This window comes from Gopherus evgoodei, chromosome 6 (assembly GCF_007399415.2).
Source record: "Gopherus evgoodei ecotype Sinaloan lineage chromosome 6, rGopEvg1_v1.p, whole genome shotgun sequence".
NCBI classification, from domain to species: Eukaryota; Metazoa; Chordata; order Testudines; family Testudinidae; genus Gopherus; species Gopherus evgoodei.
In genome coordinates, this window is record NC_044327.1 from 4,129,266 (window position 1) to 4,152,044 (window position 22,779).

At 41.2% G+C, this 22,779-nt stretch overlaps 1 protein-coding gene across 1 annotated transcript in view; it reads right to left on the reverse strand.

Annotated features, from left to right (window-relative positions):
* FSD1L (fibronectin type III and SPRY domain containing 1 like) overlaps positions 1–22,779 on the reverse strand; it is a 60,764-nt gene that overhangs the window by 28,866 nt on the left and 9,119 nt on the right. Inside the window, 3 exon segments of the mRNA XM_030567237.1 lie at positions 5,333–5,454; positions 10,939–10,961; positions 15,584–15,685. Coding sequence (XP_030423097.1) covers positions 5,333–5,454; positions 10,939–10,961; positions 15,584–15,685 — 247 coding nt within the window.

Genomic DNA, 22,779 nt, shown 5'->3' on the forward strand with positions numbered 1-22,779 from the left:
AGTATTCCATGAATCACCAATAGACATTCTCCAGTTTAACTTAGACCTGCAATTAAATCTTGAAGATCTGTGGTCTTCAAATTGAGACTTAAGTTACATCTGCAATACTGCTGCTTTCATTGAGTTTTCACAGATGTAGCCAATTGAAACTTGGAAGCAGTTATGTTGATGCACAGGATGCGAGTAGAAATTTTTAGCTCCTTTTTTAACTATCCTCTCTGCAGAGTGAGGATGACTACCAAGCAGTAGAACTCTGTCATTCAAGCCAGCAAAAACAGGGTTAGGATTTCTTCCCTTCATACAAAAAACCTCGCTGGGTTTTGTTAAATGAAACCTATGCATACAAATGACTTAAGTGTATTTCATCTCAGAGGACACACTGACCAAAATGAACAGGTTGCAAATTCAGGCAAGGACCGCCAACAAGTATCAGTCTACTAAATAGGATCGGACTCAGATCCCAATGCTTTCCAACTGTTTGGTCTGGCAATAGGTGTGCTGAAAAAAGCAGTCTGAAAGCATTAGCACCATGTGTGGTCACACTGCCTGGCGGGGACACATCCTGGTCATTTGAAAGTTCAACTTCCTGATGTGCTTAATTCTACCTACTACCATGCTCCTTTCCAGTCATCACTGACTACCTATTCCCATTTTAGGTTCTAGATAGAAAAACTGCAAAAGCATCTGCAGTTAAGCATAAGAACTTTTATATTAATTCTTTTTCAGCTTTTGAAGATGCTGAAATTAGAAGCCTAATGTTTTTAATATCAAAAGGCATTTAAATATATTCATGTAAATACTCATAGTGACAAACATTCAGTACCATTAGGTTGGTTTTGATTTCTAACAGGAAGTTTTCCCCATCTGAATACACAACAGTAGCACATTTACCAAGTAAGGTGGTACCATTTTCTGTCACTTTTTAGAGCTGAACACTTGGTTATTTAATCACTATGCCGCTCTCCAGTTCAGCGTGCTTGTTCCATATATCCCAAATGAAGGTCAGTCATAGGGACAGACCCACCGCTGAAGACACAAAATTATTAAACCTCTTCATCACTGAAGCATACAAATTTTTTTTTGCTGATATAGTAGTACAGCTTAAATAGCGATGCACACTTCAGTAGAAGAGTGCAAGTTTAAATTCGATGATCCCAGCAGGTGTCATGAAGTGCATGAAACATGTGGGAGTGGTTAAAAATTAATTATCTAAAATTTCAATTTGCACTGAAGATCAGCAGACATCTCAGAGAAATCTTTGAAAAGCTTAAAGTCTTGCTTTTATTGTACAGTTTCTCTTTATGCAAATAGAACCCTAGTCAGAGCATGGGGGGGGAGAAGATATCAAACATTCTTAAAACTACCAATACCCACCTGCTGAAGTGAAAAAAGATTGACAGAGCCAGAGAGTACCCAGAAGCCACCTACTACAGGACAGGCCCAGCAAAAAAAACCAAACACAACAGAACGCCACTAGTGTCACCTTCAGCCCCCAACTAACACCTCTCCAGTGCATGATCAAAGATCTACAACCTATCCTGAAAGATGATCCCTCACTCTCACAGATCTTGGGACACAGGCCAGTCCTCGCTTACAGACAACCTCTCAACCTGAAGCAAATACTCACCAGCAACCGCACACCATACAGCAGAAACACTAACCCAGAAACCTACCCTTGCAACAAGCCCAATGCCAGCTCTGTCCACATATTTATTCAAGTGACACCATCATAGGACCTAACCACATCAGCCATGCCATCAGGGGCTCGTACACCTGCACATCTACCTATGTGCTATATGCCATTCATGTGCCAGCAATGCCCCCTGCCATGTACATTGGCCACAACCAGACAGTCTATGCAAAAGAATAATGTGGACACAAATCTGACATCAGGAATCATAACATTCAAAAACCAATGGGAGAACACTTCAACCCTTCTACCCACTCAGTGACAAAAAAAACACTTCAAAACAGACTCCAAAGAGAGACTGCTGAACTTGAATTAATATGCAAGTTAGATACAATTAACTTAAGTTTAAACAGACTGGGAATGGTTGGGTCATTACACTAATTGAATCTATGTCCCCATGTTAAGTTCTCCTCACACCTTCTATGGGTCATCTCGATTATCACTTCAAAAGGTTTTTTTCCCTCCTGCTGCTGATAGCTCATCTCAATTGATTGGCCTCTGAGTTGGTTTGGGCACTTCCACCTTTTCATGTATAAAATCTCTTCTGTCTGTGTGTTCCATCTATGCATCCGAAGAAGTGATCTGTAGCCCACGAAAGCTCATGCTGAAATAAATTTGTTCGTCTCTAAGGTGCCACAAGTATTGCTGTTCTTTCTGCGGATACAGACTAACACGGCTGCTACTCTGAAAACAAAGAAGGTTTGTGAGCAGTAGCTTTGCTAGCAGGGTTTAGGGGAAGCAGCTGCTTCCCCTCAGCATGTTTTCAAAAAGCTGCGCCTGCTGGGCCAGCGGTGGCGGCAGCACGGCTGGAGGAGCCATGGTGGGGCGGCAGGCGCAGAAGCGGTGCCTGCCGGCCGGCAATGACAACAGCACAGCCGGAGGAGCTGTAGGGGGGCGGCAGGCACGGCCGCAGGAGCGAGGGGGCCAGCTCCTCAGCTCAGGGCTCAGCGGCCAAGAGCTCCCCGCCCCAGCTCCTTGCTAATGTGGAGGGCAGGGCGAGGCAAAAGGGCCCCTGTGCCTTTAAAGCCGCCTGGCTGGCAAGCCCCACATGGAGCATGCCGGGGACAGGCAGTGGCGCAGGACTGAAGGTGTGCGGGTCTGGTGCCTTGACTGGGACTCAGGTGAGGGGCTCCCCGGGGCTGGGCCCACAGGGCAGGGGTGCAGGCTGTGCTGTCTGGATGGGGTAGGGGGCCCCTGGCATGGCACAGGAGCCTGGAGCAGGGGCCACTGGACCCCACGGTGGGGCCAGGCAACACAGCCCAGCAGGTGATACTGCAGAGCATGCTGGGCAAGAGACTCTCCCAGGTCCACGGGAGGGGGAAGGGGGAAGAGAAGGAATATCCGCACCCCCAGGAAGCCTGCAGGAGTCCTGAGCCGGTCTGGGGTTAATGGGGGGCGGGGGGGAGAAGAGAACGAGAGGAGTCAGGGGCGTGGCCAGAGGAGGAGCCAAGGGAGGGCGCCTTTTTTATGTTTGTAAAAGCAGCAAAGAGTCCTGTGGCATCTTATAGACTAAGAGATATTTTGGAGCATGAGCTTTCATGGGTGAATACCCACTTCGTCAAATGCTTTTATGTTCGTTTCCCCTATACGAAAACCTGGCTACGCCACTGTTTGAGAGTGCACAAAATACTCACTCCAGCTCAGTTCTCATAACATGAAGTGCAGGTAGCATTAAGCCAGAGAGCTGCACATTTTAACTTGCAAAGAGGAGATCTGGCGCCCTCCACTTTGTTTATTAGCCTTCCCAGCAGAATCAGAAAGTCATCTTCAGTCTACATACCTATCCCACACAGCCAGCCTCCCAAGCATGCTACGTTGAAGAGTACTGAACATTTTTAAATAGCACAACTTAAGCGTAAATGCTTTTCACTTCTCACAAGGGTTATTTCAATAGAATACAGGACAAGTTGTAGTCATAAAACTTGATGTTCCAGCAGGGCACATGGTGTACAAAATGTTTGGGAATTGCTGTCTAAATTGTATAGGGATTGAGAACAAAAAGGTTTAAGAAAGTGGTAAACAAAAAGTCTTAGAGAACCACAAAAACAATTCTAACTGGTTTAAAGAGAAATATAGTAGTATTTGGAGAGAAGATTATAGAAGTCAGCCAGCAACAGGTTTAAGATTTTGAGAAATACACTACGACATCTATCATTCAGAGGCCATGCCAGCAATTTTTGAAGCACCTACCACTACCCATTATTCTTGGCCAGACAGAAAGATGAGATTTTCATGTGTTTACTTTTAGAAGTTGTAAGGTACTCCAGTACCATTGTGATGTGCATTATATAAGTGCCTAGATATCACTGCCTCACCAAGTTTGGGATTTCAAACTGTCTGAATCAACACCCAGTAAGTTTTGCCTGCAAGAATCTGTGCTGCTATACATAGCGACAGAGCTCTGTACCGAACAGTTACAAGCTATCCACTAGAAAGAAAGAAAAAATCCAGTGATGGCATTTAAGTATGGAAAAATCAACTTAAGGCTAAGTGCTGAATTATCTTGCATGAGCAAGTATGTAGCTCCCAAAATTATGTTGAAATTGGCTGCATAACAAGGGTTAACTGAAAATTTTACCAGTTTAAGGAATGTAATTGGGCAGGGGGCTTTAGTATCTGCAAATGTTTTCACTGACAACACTAGTCACTCAAGTCCCCATTTGTCACCCCACATAACAAGTACAGATATAAGCAATATTTCAAGCTTCCTCCCTTATCTAGAAAGGGTAAGATGATAATTGAGTCAACTCAATGTTTTCACTGACACACTAGTCACTCAAGTCCTCCATTGTCACCCCACATAACAAGTACAGTATATAAGCAATATTTCAAGCTTCCTCCCTTATCTAGAAAGGGTAAGATGATAATTGAGTTGCTATTTTCATCCAGTCTAAGGACTGCATGATAATTTCAGCACAGCTCATCATGAGTTGCCAGTTAAGCATCTGGATAGAGATTTGAGACAAACACTAAGCACAGGACCAAGATTACCTCCACATCATACAGTGAAAGTGACCCTGACTGCCAGTAGGAGGCTTAATAGCTCTGGAAACAGTGCTGAGGTTATTAATTCCCACACCAAAGGAAAGGCTTCCTTGAGTTGGAGCTCAGACTAAGTATCAGCAATTTAAAGTTTAGTGGACTGTTGCCTTTGAGAACCTAACATCTAATCCAGGAAATTCAAAGATTTGATCATATTTTGAAGGGAAGTCAAAGGAATTCAAACACTCTTGCCTCTGCACTTATATCCCTGGCACCTTGGGAACTGAATGAAGTAGCAACATGTCAAACAAGACTCAGCTTGTGAATGTGTTAAATACTTGATACCTTGCCAGTGCATGTATGATCTTAGGCAATTACCTATGATGGCAAAGGAACAAGTACAGAGCAAATAAGAAGTTACATTCCCACCTTTGCTGACTGGCCCTACTATTGTATAGAGGTCTATATGTGCGCTACCACCTTTATGAAACAGATGATTAGATCTGATATTTGTGAGAGATATAAACCTTTAGTAAATGTTGAAGAAACTGCTTAAGGTAGCTGAAAAAATCCACATATTAAAATGCATGAATTAAACTATTGTTTATCCCAGATATCTTATAGTATAAACATTCAAGTCACTATAGGACTTAATTTTACCTGGCAAAAACTTTAAAGCCTGGAGCATCTGCCTTTCCTGAGAGAAGTCCACCATCAAATGAGTCATGTTATCACTGACCTTTGGTTTCAAAGAAATGCGGAATGCTGAAGCCATTGTGACTCTACAGGAAAGAAAGGCTTATTAGGAAAATGTAGTTTGTATTTTGGAAATTCTATACTCAGGAAGTTAACTTTTGAGGTGTCAAACCATGCGATTCTTTATATAATTCACTTCAGAAGTTGCTACAGGTTTGAGTGCGCTGTTCTTCCCTATATCAAAAATCAGCTCCCACATTTGGTGGTGTTAACCAGTTTTCTGACGTTTAAGTTACAAGAAGTGTTTCACTGCTGTGAGAATATCTCAAAAGATCTGGTGTCGGTTGCAAGTGCCTCCCTCTCACTTGATCTGCAACACTGAGTCCATGTTAGACAGCCTAGAAGTTACTAAAAAGACTTCAAGCCCGATTCTCCCATGCTTGGGGAGTATTCATTTAGACCTGTGCAGACAGAGTAACACAAGCCACTGAAAGTGAAAAGTTCTATTTTGGCAGCATTTTACAGCCACTTTGCACAAGCCGAGAATCATAGGACTGGAAGGGACCTCAGGAGGTTATCTTGTCTGGTCTCCTAAACTGACTGCAAAACTAAGTATTATCTAAACCATATTCCTGGTTTGTTTGTCTAACCTGCTCTTAATCTCCAACGATGGAGATTCCACAGCCTCCCTAGGCAATTTATTCCAGTGCTTAACCACCCTGACAAAGTTTTTCCTGTGACATCCAACCTAAACCTCCCTTGCTGCAATTTGAGCTCATTGCTTCTTGTCCTATCCTCAGATGTTAAGAACAATTTTTCTCCTTCCTCCTTTTATGGACTTGAAAGCTTAAGCCCAGTTCTCTCCCTCCCCATCTTCCTTCGTAGGTAATGTGAAAGTAGAATAAATTATATTGTAAAAATAGAAAGAATTTAAAAATGCTGTCTGTACCTTTAAGCGAAACTGTTGGAATGCTGCAATCCAGGCGTCAGGAATACAGACATTCACACAGAACAACTGCACCGTTTAAGGGCAATTGGTGAAGTATTAGCCTTAGATCGATAAGAGTTAGTAAGGAAGTAGGATATGCATGCTGTGCCCCTGGTGAATTTTACTGTTTTCCTCTTTGTCCCTTTGTCTAATTCCCGCTCTTATCTGTATAAATAAGACTGTATGGGTCTTGCATGGCCACTCACGTTATCTGGGCGTTATTGGCAGAGCGCTGCGCTAATAAAACAAAGTGGCCTGATGAATTGTGAGTCCTGATTCTAACTTTGACAGTAATTTTCTAGACCTTTAATCATTTTTGTTGCTCTTCTCTGGGACTGTCTCCAATTTGTCCACATCCTGAGATGCGGTGCCCAGAACCGTACACAAAATAGTCCAGTTGAGGCCTAATCAGCACAGAGGGGAAGAATTACTTCTCATGTCTTGCTTAAAATGCTCCTGCCAATACATCCCAATATGATATTTTCCAGTTTTTGCAATGTTACACTGTTGACTCATTTAGCTTGTGATCCATTACAACTCCCAAATCCTCTTCTGCAGTACTCCTTCCTAGGCAGTCATTTCCTATTTTGTATGTGTGCAACTGATTGTTCCTTCCTACATAGAGTACTTTGCATTTGTCCTTATTTAATTTCATCCCATTTACTTCAGATTATTTCTCCAGTTTGTCCAGATTTTGAATTTTAATCCTTATCTCCGGAGCACTTGCAACCCCTTCCAGCTTGGTATTGTCCACAAACTTTAGGTACACTCTCTATGCCATTATCTAAATCACTGATGAAGATACTGAACAGAACAGGCCCCAGAACTGATCCCTGTGGGACCATACTTGTATGCCCTTCCAGCTTGACTGCAAACCACTGATAACTACTCTCTGGGAATGGTTTCCAACCAGTTATGCACCCACCTTATAGTAATTTCATCTAGGTTGTAGTTCCCTAGTTTGTTTATGCAAAGGTCATGGGAGATGCTATCAAAAGCCTTACTAAAGTCAAGATATACCACATTATTACTTCCCCACCCATCCACGAGGCTGGTTACCCTGGCAAAGAAAGCTATTAGGTTGGTTTGACATGATTTGTTCTTGACAAATCCATACTGATGTTACTTATCACCTTATTATCCAATAGGTGTCTGCAAAGCGATTGCTTAATTATTTGCTCCATTATCTTTCTGGGTACAGAAGTTAAGCTGACTGTAATCCTCTGGGTTGTCCTTATTTCCTTTCTATAGATGAACACTATATTTGCCCCTTTTCCAGTCCTCTGGAATCTCTCATCTTCCATGACTTTTTGGAAGAAAAAAAATCACTAATGTCTCAGACTCCTCAGTCAGTTCCTTGAGTATTCTAGGATGTATTTCATCAGGCCCAGGTGACTTGAAGCATGACCAAATGAAAGACAAGGCATTGAAGAATTAAGGCCTTAGTCTGATTCTCAGATTTCAGAAAGTATTAAACCCAACAACATTTAAAGTATCAACTTATTTGTTCATTATTAGAAATGCTTTAGCTGCCAACACTGTAGAACATAACCTGTTCCTCAATTACAGAAGACCATTGAAGATTTCACTATAAAGCACCTTAAATCTTCCATTGAAGAAAATTCCAGTTGTCTTTTAAAATGCAGATTCCCATTTTGAAAATATTGGGTACAACTCAGAAACAAAATCTTTTCTGCTGAATCAAATAGGCATGCTTTATTAGCATCATCCTACTCATCTTATTTAGGGGATGAGGAGAGGTTACTTGTATACAAAATATAACTAGTATCATGGTAGAGACTAGAGCATAGACTAGTAAACAGCTTTCATGTTCACTCTCAGATCTGACTTCTTAGCTCCAGAAACAGCAAAGACTGATATTGGTATGATAACATCCCCCATTCTACATAAGTGGGAGGAAGTAGGAAAAGGGGAGTATGTGTCCTCCAGCTAGGTCTTCAGCATCTTATAATAAAGTTGTACAACATTACCGTGGAGTGCTATCTGTCAAATGCTCTGAAATCAAACTTTCAATCTATCCTATCCTTTTAAAAAAAATCATGAAACATTAAGAAAAATCAAGTTCTGAAAAGTAGCAATTTAATGACATGCTCTTTCAAAAAAAAAATCAAAAAAGTTAAACAAAAAATCATTTTTACCAAATTCACATCCAGGGATCTGTGACATCTGAGAAGTGGCTGGCAACAGGATTCTTAAGTGTTTTTGTGAAGGAACAGGAAGGACACATCCCCATAGCCACCCCATGAAAAGAGATTGTAGTTTCAGTAAGACTATTACAATAGTGAGTGAATGAAGCACAAAAAAGGGTTTTAGCAGTATAGACAGTGAGGGAAGAGTAAATAGTAACAGATCTTGGAAAGACTTGACGGAGAGCGAACAGTGCAGAGGATGACAGGTTGCCAGAGGGAAAAGGACAATGTAGTTGATACTGAAAAGAGCAGATGCACTGTGGCCATTTAATTTCCCAAAATAGATAAGAGTAGGAATCGAAATTGGAAGATATTCCATTTCAAAAAGGTTACTAAATTCTGAACTATTGTAAGATCAATTCCAACTCTGACCCACTCCCCAATAACCTCAGACACCTAGTTAAACAGATTGGTGATTTTTCGTAACCTTAATTTTATGCCAACCTTTATTCTCAGATTTCTCTCCACTGTTTAGAAAGTTTCAATTTGATACTTTAGGAATTCATGTTCTTATTAAAAGATTGAGGACAAGAGAACAAAGATGTAATTTTAAAATTCCAAGCCATCAGTTTTAGACTCCATGAAATTATTCATGATTGTGATGGCTGTGAAATAGTTAGATCACAGAATCTGACAGGGACTTCTCAGTCTTTGAATGAAAGGGATTATACACCCGCTCCTGGAGTACTTAAACTGTCTTGTCCAGATGGTGAAGTGGCCTCAGTTATCCAGGTTCTGAGTCTTTTTACTACTCGACCTTATCCATTTTTAGACCTCCATTCTTTCTAAGTTTTCTACCTGACTGTCGCATCTTCAAAAGCTTCAAAAACCTAGCATTTCCTGCAGAGAATTTTACAGTTTACTGTTTTTACAGTTTGCTGGTAATCCTAAAAACTACTAGTTCAAAGTGGCAGTACCCAAGAGTTCCAGGAGTCTAAACAGGATTTACTTTGACAAGCAGCTCAACATCCAATACCAATAGCCCTATAGCTCACAACTAAGTCAAAAATACTTGAGTTTTCCCCATCACCAGCTTTCCAGCGTGCATCATGAGCAGCCCCACAGCTATCACTGCTCAGACAATAAACTAAGCCCCAAAAGTGCCACAGCTTGGTTGACATTGACAACTCAAGGTTCTGTTAGTTACAAATTGTTCAAGTAGAAACTCCCCATAACTACAACTTAGTTGTGAAACTTCTGCATGTCTGGCCAACACAGCCAGCTGTATAGGGATTCATTGTTCAAACTGGCTGAAAGCTGCTAGAGTAGCTTCATGAGCTTGGGAGGGATTACCGGAGGCATGTTACTTTTCAAAGAGCTGAAGCACATTAAACAAAACTTCTGCCAGCACCATTCTAAATTTCTTTCTATTAAGGGTTCTCTACTTCTGCTTGGGCTGGGATAGAAAGCTTAGCTTCCCATATCAACATTTTACCTTGGACTGGAATTCCAGCATGAAACTAACTCTTCGGCAATTGACTTGTTAGTTCTCATGAAAATGTTTGACTCAGACAGTCAGTCTTCTGGTTCAGCGGAAGCAACATGTTCTGGGAACTCTTGGAAGGGCTGGTCTTCCACATGCTGTATATAGCTTGTGTCTAAAAGCTTTAAAAAGTGCTTCTATTCTCTATGGAGACCCACTGAGATTGCCTGAATTTGTTGGGCACATTTCAAACAGACTGTCCTGGTCCAGAAGAAAGATGTGCTTACCTTAACATTGTTTCAGTGTAAAATACTTGGCAGATTAGAAGTTTTTCACTCTAAAAAGTGATTTAAGTATATGTTGAAGACTCTTCACATTCAAAGAGAAACCATCTTGGCAAAAGATCACTAACTCAGGCAGTGAACCCACTGGCATCAGCACTGGTGATACCACCAGAAAGACATTCATTCTTTGTAAACATTAGAATAACTTAGCTAGAAAAAGATTATCTGCAAGGCATCCCCTCATTCAAAACAGAGCATTAAGCCTGCAGAACTTTAAGTCGGGATCCTATATTTAGGAATTTAAAGGGAAACTGTCAACTTGATAAAAATAAATGTAAAAAAACTGTTTTCAAATTTTACACCCACTTGTATATCCATGTGGTTTTCTCACCACACTTCCCAGGTTGTTACCTATTTCTCTCCCTCTGTTGCTGTGTGAAAGACTCACAAAAGGAGGAAGAGATTAACCAGCTAGACAGGGGAGAGTAGGAAACGGACTATATGGAATGCCATCAAATAATGTATATAATCTTTCAATTGTGATATTCTTGTAAGTAATATCAGAGTATCAGAAAAGTTACTGTGCCCCTTTAAGGCTGGACTTGAATTCAGTGAAAAGATAAACAATTAAAAAGCAAGAAGTTTTGTAGGGTTTTATACCGTACCTATCTTTGATCTGTCTGGCAGCCTTGGTGCATATCAGGGAGAGAGAGAAGGTAATTAGTGCTTCCATGCAAGTCTCAACTGCAGTAACATGCAAGAAGAGTTAGATTATGAATCCCACAGCTGTGCAGCTCAGATTCAAACACTGAACAATATTTCACCACTTACTTTGATATAAGATTTTTCTTTCCACAAGCTTGTGTTAATGCACAATGGTTAGAAATGCTGTAATAAGTCAGGTCAGAGTAATCAACTTGAAAAGCCACACCAAACCAACTCCAAATTACTGGGTTTCTTTTCTAGTGCAAGATCAGATATCCAGTTTAATCACTTAAATTTTGGAATTATGGATGCAGGAAGAAATTTAAAGAAAAAAAGTAAAAAGACAGCAGCATTTACTTAGCTTCTGCTCTTTTGAATCAATAGTGCAAAGTACTTGTTTTGTTACCAATGGCATTTATCCATACCTTACACTGGTAGGGGCCTAACTCCTCTGATACCTCTTCCACAAGAAAAGGAAAAATTCCCTCTGAAAGTTATTGTACTGTTTCGTCAGTCCTACTCTACTGTAGATTTTCCCCATGTATTCCACAGAAGCTTCAATATATGGACTTGCACAAGTACTCAACTTCCTGCTATTATTGTAGTATACCCAGAATCAATATGGCTGATCTACAGGTATCAGTCTTAAGTTTACCATTTGAAAATAGGGAGGTCTGGTTACATTTAAGAATAAAAAGGTTATTGGACAAGTTAACAGTGATGAGCTGGGTGGATTCATCCACCCAATAGTCTTTCGGCTAGAGTTTCTAGTTGGTTTGAGGTTGCCTCCAACTCAGATAGTTAATCCTGAAAATAAAACTGATGGACCACCACTAGAAAGCTTAAGATGTTTCTTTAGACATAAGAGTATTTTATAAATACTAATAGCAAGGTTTGTGTCTCCTTCCATTGGAGAATACTTTTAAATTTTCTTATGTCACAGTTGGAAACCTAAATTTCCAGACATGCAAAGTGTTTAAGCTACACAGTAACTAACACCAGTCAAGTTTGGTTTGTTTTTGTTTTTTTAGTACATCTGCTTAGAAATACTTTAGGGACATTATTGGTTTAACAAGAAAGTCCAGTAGTAAGGAAATGATACTACAATATCACACAAGGGTTTCATTATGGGGATCTTATGTGACATTCATCTAGTATAATTACAAGTCAATATCCTATACATAGTTGGACTATTTCTACCTACAAAAATCAGTAAGGCTGAAATTCACTTCAATTTAGAGTGCCTGCAGAGGACCCACTGAGCAGAGGTGAATTTCACTCTAAATGCCCTTATTTGCTAAATATCCATTGTGTAAAGTACACTAAAAATAGAGCTGGATCAATGACATTCCTCACCAATTTGGTATCATACTCAAGGGAGGAGATCCTACTTTGGCAACCCTAGTAGGGTCTTATGTAGCAGCTCTTGTTTACAATTCCTAGTAGCTACGCCTTTAAAAAGAAAGAATCAACTTTTAAAAAGGGGGAGGGAGGGAGAACAACTTCTTGAAACTAAGATCTACTTCTCCTAGAACCAGGATTTAAAGATGTTCCAGGGAAGCACCAGAATCCATCCGGTCATTTCTCTCATGAAGCAAACATGTAGCTCTCAATCATGCAATTACCCTTCAAAAAAACACCTGAAAGATGAGTCAGTGTAGTTTCTGTACTCAGAAGGAAGATGAACATCATTTTAGAAATGACAACTGATGATCTAATGAGCTGGCTCAGCAGACTATGCTAGGAGATATTTGCAGTTGATCCAATTTTCTTCTTTTGACTACCATGAATGTAGCTTTTATTGCTGTTCATGGTTTTTCCATGTCAATTTCACAGTAAGCAATTTAGATCAAGTTTTTCAGATTGTTTCAAAAATTCACAGAAGCCCAATTCACTATCACTTGTGACAAACAAAATAAAAAAAATCCATCCTCAATCATAGTTTAAATGCAGTAGACATGAATAGGATTCAACATCTCCCCCGCACATTGAGATAGCTGTTCTCAAATTAACTCTGAAAACAAACGATTTCCTGTACTAAGGAATTTTACATGTTATTGAAAGCTGAATGACTCATTAACTGACTAGCCATACAGAAACAGTGTATTTGGCTCTATGTAGTGAGGAGCATGAGCCGATAACATGACAAAATAGTGACTTGCATCAATTCACCAGTGTGGCCGTAAGAGACATTTAAATTTAGACTTGATGCATTTAAACTGATCAAATGTAGTTTGTGTCTAAAAATTAAACAAACTTGCAAGGAAAAAAAGTCTTTTGTGCTCACTGTCCAGTCAAGAAGAGTCAGTACCAACCCTGCTTCATACTGCTGTACATGGAGTCATTTTGACCATTTTCAGCTGAGACTGGATCATGGAAACGTTTAAAAGAAGTTCTGTAGAGAACTTAGACCATTACTATGGTTCACAAGTACGTATAAATATCTAGTAACTTCCCCTCAAGTTTTTACTTTGTGGACATATGGGGGAAATAAATTACAAAAGTTGTGCCCTGTATAAATGTCATAAAATTGCAATGGCTGGAATATTTGTCAGTCAACTCTACTGCTCCCATTTCATTTAGTAATTAATACTTAGAGCAAGTCTCTCCATTTTAGAGATGCATCATAGGCAGAGACTTTATGTACACAGAATCAGTTGACTTACTTATCAATATTCCACAGCTAAAAGAATGAGTTCTGCAAAGATAGTATACTGTTACTATGGCATGTAAAGATCTGCAGGGCTTCAGCATTAATATTCAGCCAAGTACCAACACTGCACAGTCCTACAATGGAGATATGTACTAATTTAGTGCATGTAATTTTTACTGTAGTTTTTGGCTGATATTGCCACATTTGAGTGTAATTTTCTTTTTTAGAAACATGCTCCCATTAAGCAAGCAGTTTCTCAGCCTCTTGGATTGTTGCTTAAGATTGGTATCTACAGTGAAATCTGAGACACGATACTCCTGACATCCTAAAAAGTGGATTCATCTCAAGGTCTAATTAATTATAGTACTGCAGTTTTAACCTAAAAATAAGATAAGGCATGCATCAGGGTGTCCACAACAGATGCAGCCAAGTGCTTTTGCATATATGCAAGAACATTGTGAAGATAATATAAGATTACAAATCAGCCCTACTTCCCAGGGGATTTCATTAGTGGTTTTTTTTTTTAAATTAAGGGTTTAGTTTGAATAAAAAGATGAGCTTTTAGCAATTCCAAGATATTAGCTCTTGCATACTGCAATTAAATGTAAGAAGGTCTTCATTTTTTCTACAGTTAAGAAATATTAAACATTAGTACTCCAAAAAGCATGGACAGTCTTACCTCCCAGGTATTAAAGCTCAATGAAGTCAAAAATCCACTGTCATAGCTGTGGCAGCATGTAGACCAGAACAGAGCCCTATGGCCCATGCAAATCTGTGCTCAAAGAGAGCTGAAGTTGAGACTACAGCCCAGGCTAACACAGTGCAAGTTACAAATACTAAATTACAGCCGACTACACTTGCTCTTAGTATCTTTAACCCTGCAGATTTTGTGATCTAAATGCCAAAAGAAACTGTCATTACAATTAGCGTAAGATGAATAAGATTTTCATTAATAGAGTCTGTGTGCTTTCCAGTTAACTCTAGTTATAATATAATTTTGGGTACAATATTTCTGAAGAACTGTTTAAGATCTGACACACAGTTTTAATATGTCAAGAAATGACAAGTCAAACCACCATGTATTAGGCTCCCTAAATTTAAGTACTAGATAGATATTTAGTTTTAAGTTGTCAGTCCTTCAGGGAAAATCAAACAGGTTTCCAAAGGGGAAAGCAAGAACTCAGTGTCACTTTAAGAGTAAGTTTGTCCTACTTACTAGAACCTTTCCAGTATCCTTGTTACCAAGTGAAAATTAAAACTGCAGAAAACGCAAGTAATTGGGTTTTGGATTTGACGTGGCTCACTGCATTGTTAGTACAAAAACAAATACAGTACATGACACTGAAAAATCAAAACATGGGATATCCTGGTAATAGACCTGTAGCTGCAGTAACTGGATTGCCAGCATTTTACCAGTTGTATTGCATTTCCCCCACTCAGTTGTAAGTTTGTTAATGGTAATGTACATATATTGTTCATATTAGCTCCACCGAATCACTCAAACTATGTCTGGACTCATTGTTCTGGAGATTTAAAAAAAAAACAAAAACAAAAAAACACACACCATCCACACACGTTAGAAGGCCTGCAAAGCATACAGTAAAAACTGCCCTGAGGAGCTTACAGATGCTAATGTAAGATTTTAAAAAGCAGTTAAGTCAAATGGCTATGTCTGTCATGGTTACATCCCATCAAAATCAGGAGGCAGCAAAAAGCAATACTAGGGTAGTTTAGAATGAAAAAAATATACCCATATAGCTATTCATTTTTCATCCTTGTAACAGCCAACTTGGCACTGTGGCTCCAGAAGCGCTAGCTACATTTCCAGATTCTTCTCCTCTTCACCTACCACTACTCTAAACAGTTTGCAGTGTCAAATTTATGATGAAACCCCATTCAAGTTAAGAAAATAGAACTGAGTTTTCCTTATTCACATCAGTTTAATTTTCTACCTTTGAGAACTCCTCAGGGTCCTTTATGTCCAGTGACCGTGCAGCAAATTCTAGAAGTTCTTCAGAATTCTCCAAGGCATTACTACATTGGCTAAGTTGATTCTAGAGTCAGAAAAACAGAAGATAGTTTCATATATTAAAATTTTAGGAGCCAGTTTACCAACTCTCTCTGGAATGCCACTTGGAACTGGGGTACCACTGAGCCCGCCTGACCCACGGCCTGGGCTCCCTTTCACACTGTGGTGCTGTAATAAGTTGCCAAGCTCTACAAGCTTGTTCTTTCACCAGCATACACACATCCAGCTGCAGCTTCACACAGATACCGAGATCAGCTCCGCATGGGAAGGCTCAACTAAGGCTCACTGGCCTGGTCAACACTATGAGTTTCTCAAATTTAGCAGGGTTAAACTGAATTAAGCCTGCACCCGTCCACACAACGAAGCCCTTTATTTCAATATAAAGGGCTCTTAATATCAATATCTGTACTCCACCATGACGAGGGGAGTAGCGCTGAAATTGGTATTGCCATTTCAAATTAGGGTTAGTGTGGCCGCAATTCGATGGTATTGACCTCCGGGACCTATCCCACAGTGCACCATTGTGACTGCTCTGGACAGTGATCTGAACTCTGATGCACTGGCCCTGTAGACAGGAAAAGCCCTGCGAACTTTTGAATTTCATTTCCTGTTTGCCCAGTGTGGAGAGCTGATCAGCACAGGTGACCATGCAGTCCCAGAATCAAAAAGACCTCCAGCATGGACCGTACGGGAGATACAGAAATCAGATTCAGTATGGGGAGATGAATCTGTTCTATTAGAACTCCTTTCCAAAAGACGAAATGCCAAAACATTTGAAAAAAATCTCCAAGGCTATGATGGACAGAGGCCACAACAGGGACTCAACACAGTGCTGCGTGAAACTTAAGGAGCTAAGACAAGTGTACCAGAAAGCCGAAGAATCAAATGGATGCTCACAGAGGGAGGAGTGACTGATGACTATAGCTATCCCACAGTTCCCGCACTTTCCGAAAACCATTTGAATTCTTAACTAAGTTCTCAAAGCCTGAAGAGTCAAAAACATTGTAGCGGGTGGTTCAGGGTATGTCATCAGCCCCACCCCCCGTGAAAGTAAAGGGAAAAAAATCTTCGCCTTTTGAAAGGTCATCGTATGTCTACTGGATACTGCTGTCAGATGAGGTGCTGCAGCGCTACACAGCAGCATCCCCTTCCCTTGCTGACAGCAGACAGTACAGTAGGACCGGTATCCATCATCGTCGTCCCGTGTGCTCCTGGCTGGCCTCAGTGAGGTTGGCCAGGAGTGCCTGGGCAAAAATGGGAATGACTCCAGGTCATTCTCTTCTTTAAGTTTTGTCTGATGAAGATTCAGTCCTGCCTGGAATATCATGCCAGATGGAGGCTTTTGCCTCAGACTGCTCTCTCCAGTCAGCAGCACTGCATGGTCACGCCTACCCCCTTGCTACCAGGGCTCACAATCAGATACTTAGATCTCTACATTTTGCTGCAAATAAAAAAAATTAAGCTGCCATTTAAACTGTCCCTCAACATACATATCCTGGGACATTTTGTGTTTTACCAGTGTCAACCAAAGGCACACACACAAATGGAGATTCTGTCCTGCCTGTGCTTCTATCCTACTGCTTGTCACAGATTCCCCATTGTCAGCTATAGGACAAGTGCAGAATTTTGACATTCACCCCAGCTGCACTATAAATGTTACTAAGTATCAGCTCTGCCACCCGAAGGCTTTGGCATCCTTCTTGGCAAGACACATCATCTTAGCTAAATAAGTTTCTAGGGCTGAAATTTAAGGATGTGTACTATGCCCTATGAAATTAAGGAGCAAATAATTTGTTAGATGGCACCCGTAAGGCCCGATGGATGTATACACTGCAGCCTACTGCTTTCACCATACTAAAAATTGTAAGCATTTTACAGAGTGTGCACCAAATAAATTAAAGCGTAAGTTGCAGATATGGTTAAAAAGCTTTCAGTATGGCTTGAACCATCCTTTCCAGTTTTAATTTTAGTTCAGTGTTATTGAGATACTAAATTACATTTGAAGGGGTATTGTGTACAACATCTTAAGTGCAGGCCAAAGAGTACGGCACAGGAGATGTAGGTTTTGTCCCAGCTTTGCCATCAACTTGTTGCAGTGGAGGTCATTTAATCTGCTTCAATTTCTCTCTGTAAAGGGCTGCTTACTCACCTTGGAGATCTAGGGATACAGCAATGCAAGTGCCCAATAGATCTGCTGACACTGTACAGAAAATAAATGTAAGTCTCTTCCCTGAATAGCTTCCAGTAGCAAACAAAAAAAAATTGCACAATACTGAACTTGCAGATCGATGTTCAGTGAGAGGTTGAATCCATCTAGAGGTTTGTTTTAAGCGTTTTACCTAAACAGTTTAGGATCTAAGTAACTGTCTTAGCAGCAGAAACATGTTTGAGACCTCAAAGTTTATACCAATTTTCTGCGATTTCTGAAACATGCTAGATTAATGCAAACCTCCTTCCAGGCAGTCAGTCAGCTTCTGCCACTGACCCACATGTGACTGTTGGATATATCAGCTTTGACATACAATGCACAACACTGCATAATATGGCCATAAAAGCAGACATCTCAACAGCAGCAGTGTCCAGCTAAGGGCATCTCTAAACAGTTTGCCAAGATACAGCAACCAGACACTAGTATTAGCATTTCAGATGGATGCATCAGTATTTGGGAAAGGAAGGAGACATGTCAGTTGCAAGTGTAATTAGGATAGATTGTCCTACAAATAGCCAGTGTTTCTTCCAGCCCTGCAGTTCCAGTTTTAAGCCTGGGCCTATAGAGGAGTTCAATATTCTTGTGAGATGGCATCAACTTTAGAAGAGTTAAATTAAATCACTCATATACCAACATCAGCAGTTTTATTCGAAATAAATCTACCAATCATTATACAACCATGACTGTACAACTTACAAGTTCTTCCCATTTAAAGGCTTGAATAGGTGGTTTTCCAATCCAGATAGTATCAGGAAGGCTGCCTGTGTAGATACAGCACAAACACTCCTTGGTGACAGTAAAATTAGAGGATATTGCTTCCTCAATGCCAACGAAGAGTCACACCCAGTTAATATACCCTAGACCAGCGTTTCTCAAACTGGGGCCTGCAAGGGTACTCCAGGAGGTCCACGGACCCTGCTGATCAACTCAACTCCCGCTCTTCCTCCCAGTGTCTCCTGCATGCCACTGAGCAGCTGTTAACTAGTGTGCAGGAGGCACTGGGAGGAAGAGCGCAGACAGGGCCTGGGGGTCTGAAAATTTTTAGATCAAAATGGGGGTCCTCCGGTTGCTAAAGTTTGAGAATTGCTACCCTAGACTAAGCTTCATTATTTCAGCTGTACTTTTGTACAGTTGACCTATATAGTGCATTGTTAGCCAACAGGGAGTCCAGCATGCGGTCTTGACTAAAAATTTGATCAATTAAGGTACATCCAGAAGAGTCAATACTATTCTTTATCTGCTTTAGTAGACATTTGGAGATTCATAAAGTGCAGTTCTATTCTGAATCCCAACTCCTCTTCATCTCCCTCCAAAGAAGTTATCACGGGACTCCTCAAACCATGAGACATTGAAGGTGATCAAATTTGAAGACTAAGCAAATAAACATTTACAGGGCTGGCAGCTAGGACAACCTACCCTGAAAGACAAGCTGACAAAACCTGCAAGCATTCAGTGACCAGTAACATACCATGGGCCCTCTTTTCCTTCTAATTTCAAGAAGTGGTAGTGCAGTCATACAATACATAGGTTTCAGGTAACAGTTGTTGGTTCAATTGTACAACACTGAGACAAGCTTTTAGAATGTCAAGCCCTCTGTTAGGTCATGAAATTAAGATCCTTAATTTAAGTTTTCTATATGGTATAACTGCTTCAGATCATGATCTAAGCAATGACAGCCTTAGGGATTTCTTGCACCTTCCTTTGAGGCAACTGGTACTGGCCACTATCAGACATGATACATGTCTAAATAAAGCACTGGTCTGATTAAATAGCATGTATACCTGATAGGAATTCTGGTGTTTGCTCCCATAGCTACCTCACCCCAACCATTAAAATACTGAACACCTTACAAACATTAGTGATTTCACCCACACACGTGAAGTAATGAGGATTATTCCCATTTTTTAAGACAGGAATCTGACGCACAGAAAAGTGACTTGCCTAAGGTTCCATAGGAAGTCTCTGGCAGAGTTAAGTACCAAATATATCTGCTCATGCTGCACAGTGAGTAAATGTTAGTCTATGACCTTAAAAGCCTTGAGTAGCAAGCTAAAAAGTTTGCACAATAAAAAACTTGCCTCTTTCTAAAAGAGTGTCAGCCAATCCAGTTTCAAAACCCTTTGTTCTCAAACACTGCATAAATGTAATTAGTTACATTGTTAGGCTCTGACTGGAACTTGGGTATTTTAAGACTAAAAAATGTGAATGACAATACTAGCTCTTCTATTTGGTATAAAATGTATAGTTTCTTGCTTGAAAAGGACATAGGAAAAACCTGCATGTTCAAAACCTCTCTGTCTGTTCTCAGAGCTCCAACACCAGCAGTGCTATGAGGGAGCTAGGAGAGTATAATGAATAGAGACAAGAAAGCAGATCAAGTGCCTTAGTCGGAGTCTATTTGCAGGAATTCTGGAACAAAAAGTTGAGGGGCTGATGTGCTCGTTTGCATCTTAATACCTACAATGGTCTTCCAGCCCCATTACTTCATAGCAGGGCTAAAGAATAAAACCAGAAAAATGTTTCTTTCCTGTGTACTCTGGAAACTGTTTTGTAAAATTTAACCCAAGTTTTGCTGCCAAACCTTTGAGTATGAATATTACCAGTGAACAGGCCCCTAAAGGAGCCATGGAAATCTGTTCTGAGAAGCACAGTCTAGGGCCTGGTCTACACTACAATTTTAGGTCGAATTTAGCAGCGTTACCTTGATTTAAGCCTGGACCCGAACACATGGAGCCCTTTTTTCCAACTTAAGGGCTCTTTAAATCTATTCTTTACTCCACCTCTGACGAGGGATTAGAGCTGAAATTGGCCTTGCTGGGTCAAATTTAGGGTAGCGTGGATGCAATTTGACAGTATTGGCTTCCGGGAGCTCTCCTGGAGTGCTCCATTGTGACCGTTCTGGACATCGCTCTCAACTCATCTGCACTGGCCAGGTAGACAGGAAAAGGCCTGCGAACTTTTGAATCTCATTTCCTGTTTAGACAGCATGGCAAGGTGCAGGTGAGTGCAGATCTCTTCAGCAGAGATGACCATGATGGAGTCCCAGGACTGCAAAAGCTCCAGCATAGACCGAACAAGAGGTACAGGATCCACTCACCCTATGGGGAGACGAATCCATGCTAGCTGAACTCTGTTCCAGTAAACAAAATGCCAAAACATTAGTAAAAGTGTCAAAGGACAAGAATGACAGAGGCTACAACAGGGATGCACAGCAGTGCCGCATGAAACTTAAGGAGCTAAGGCAAGCCTACCACAAAACCAGAAAGGCAAACTGCTGCTCCAGATCAGAGCCCTGAACATGCCACTTCTATGATGAGCTGCATGCCAGGCTAGGGGGTGCAGCCACCCACTATCCCAACCCTGTGCTTTGACTCAGTCAATGGAGAATCACAACACGGAAGCAGGTTTTGGGGATGAGGAAGATTATGAAGAGACTGAAGATGGTTTCTCTGCTTCCTTGCTGTGAGCTGTTTTCCCCAACAAGCAAAATATGATTTTCACCCTGGACCTGGAGCTAATAACCCCCGAACTCGCCCAAGGCAGACTCCCGGACCCTGATGGCAGAGAAGGGACTTCTGGTAAGTGTACCTTTATAAATATTACACATGGTTTAAAAGCAAGTATGTTTAATGATCAATTTGTCCTGGCATTCACAGCCAGTACAGTTACTGGAAAAGTCTGTTAATGTGTATGCAGATGGAGCAGAAATCCTCCAGGGACATCTCCATAAATATTATACAGGTAGCACATAGTCAGGAATCATTGCATTACAAAGCATAGCAGTGTATGGGCCTGGTGTTTGCTGGCATTCAAACAACAGCCGTTCTTTATCTCACTGTGTCATCCTCAGGAGAGAGAGATCATTCATGGTCACCTTGTTGAAATGGGTGCTTTTATAAGGGGACATTCAGAGATGCCTGTTTCTGCTCAGCTGTGGCTGAACAGAAATGTCCCCGGTGTTAGCCACACAGTGGCGGAAGGGGGAAGCATGAGTGATCTCTCGCACCAAACCAGCAGGCCCTCAATACAAGAGGCAAAATGTGACCTTGTAAGGAAAGCACATGTGCTGTGTAATGTGAACAGCAAGGTTTAAGGTGAAAGAGTGTATCCATTTTTCTCTAAAATGTGTCTTTTTAACCCCTCTCCCTTTTCCTCCACCAGCTACAAATGTTTCTCCTTCACAGAGGAGAGTGAAGATTAGAAGGAAAAAAAAAAACATACCACACACATTCCAAATGAAGTGTTCTCTGAGCTCCAGCTGTCCTCCCACACTGACAAGAGCACAGCAAACTGCGTGGAGGCAGACAACATCAGAGTGCAGGAAAGCACAATACGAACACAAGGAGAGGTGGCGGGCTGAAGAGAATAAGTGGCATCAGCTTGCTGACAGAAGGCAAGAGTCAATGCTCAGGCTTCTGGGAGATCAAACTCATATGCTCCAGCGTATGGCTGAGCTGCAGGAAAAGCAGCAGGAGCACAGACCGCCACTATAGCCCCTGTGTAACCAACCACCCTCCTTCTCAACTTCCATTTCCTCCTCATACAGATGCCCAAGAACACGATGCCTGCCTCCCGCCCTCCTCCGGCCACCCAGCCACTCCACCCCAGAGGGCTGCCCAAGCAACAGAAGGCTGGCCTTCAATAAGTTTTAAAGTGCAGTGTCCTTGTTGTTTTCTCTTCCTGTCATCCACCATCCCACCCCACCCAGTGCTTCCCTCCTCCCTCACCCCTCCCAGGCTACTTTGGCAGTTTTCCCCCTATTTATGTGATGAATTAATAAAGAACGCATGAATGTGAAGCAACAATCACTTTATTGCCTCTGCAAGTGGTGATCGAAGGGAGGAGGGGAGAGTGGCTAGCTTACAGGGAAGTAGAGTGAACTGGGGCGTGGCATCAAGGAGAAACAAACA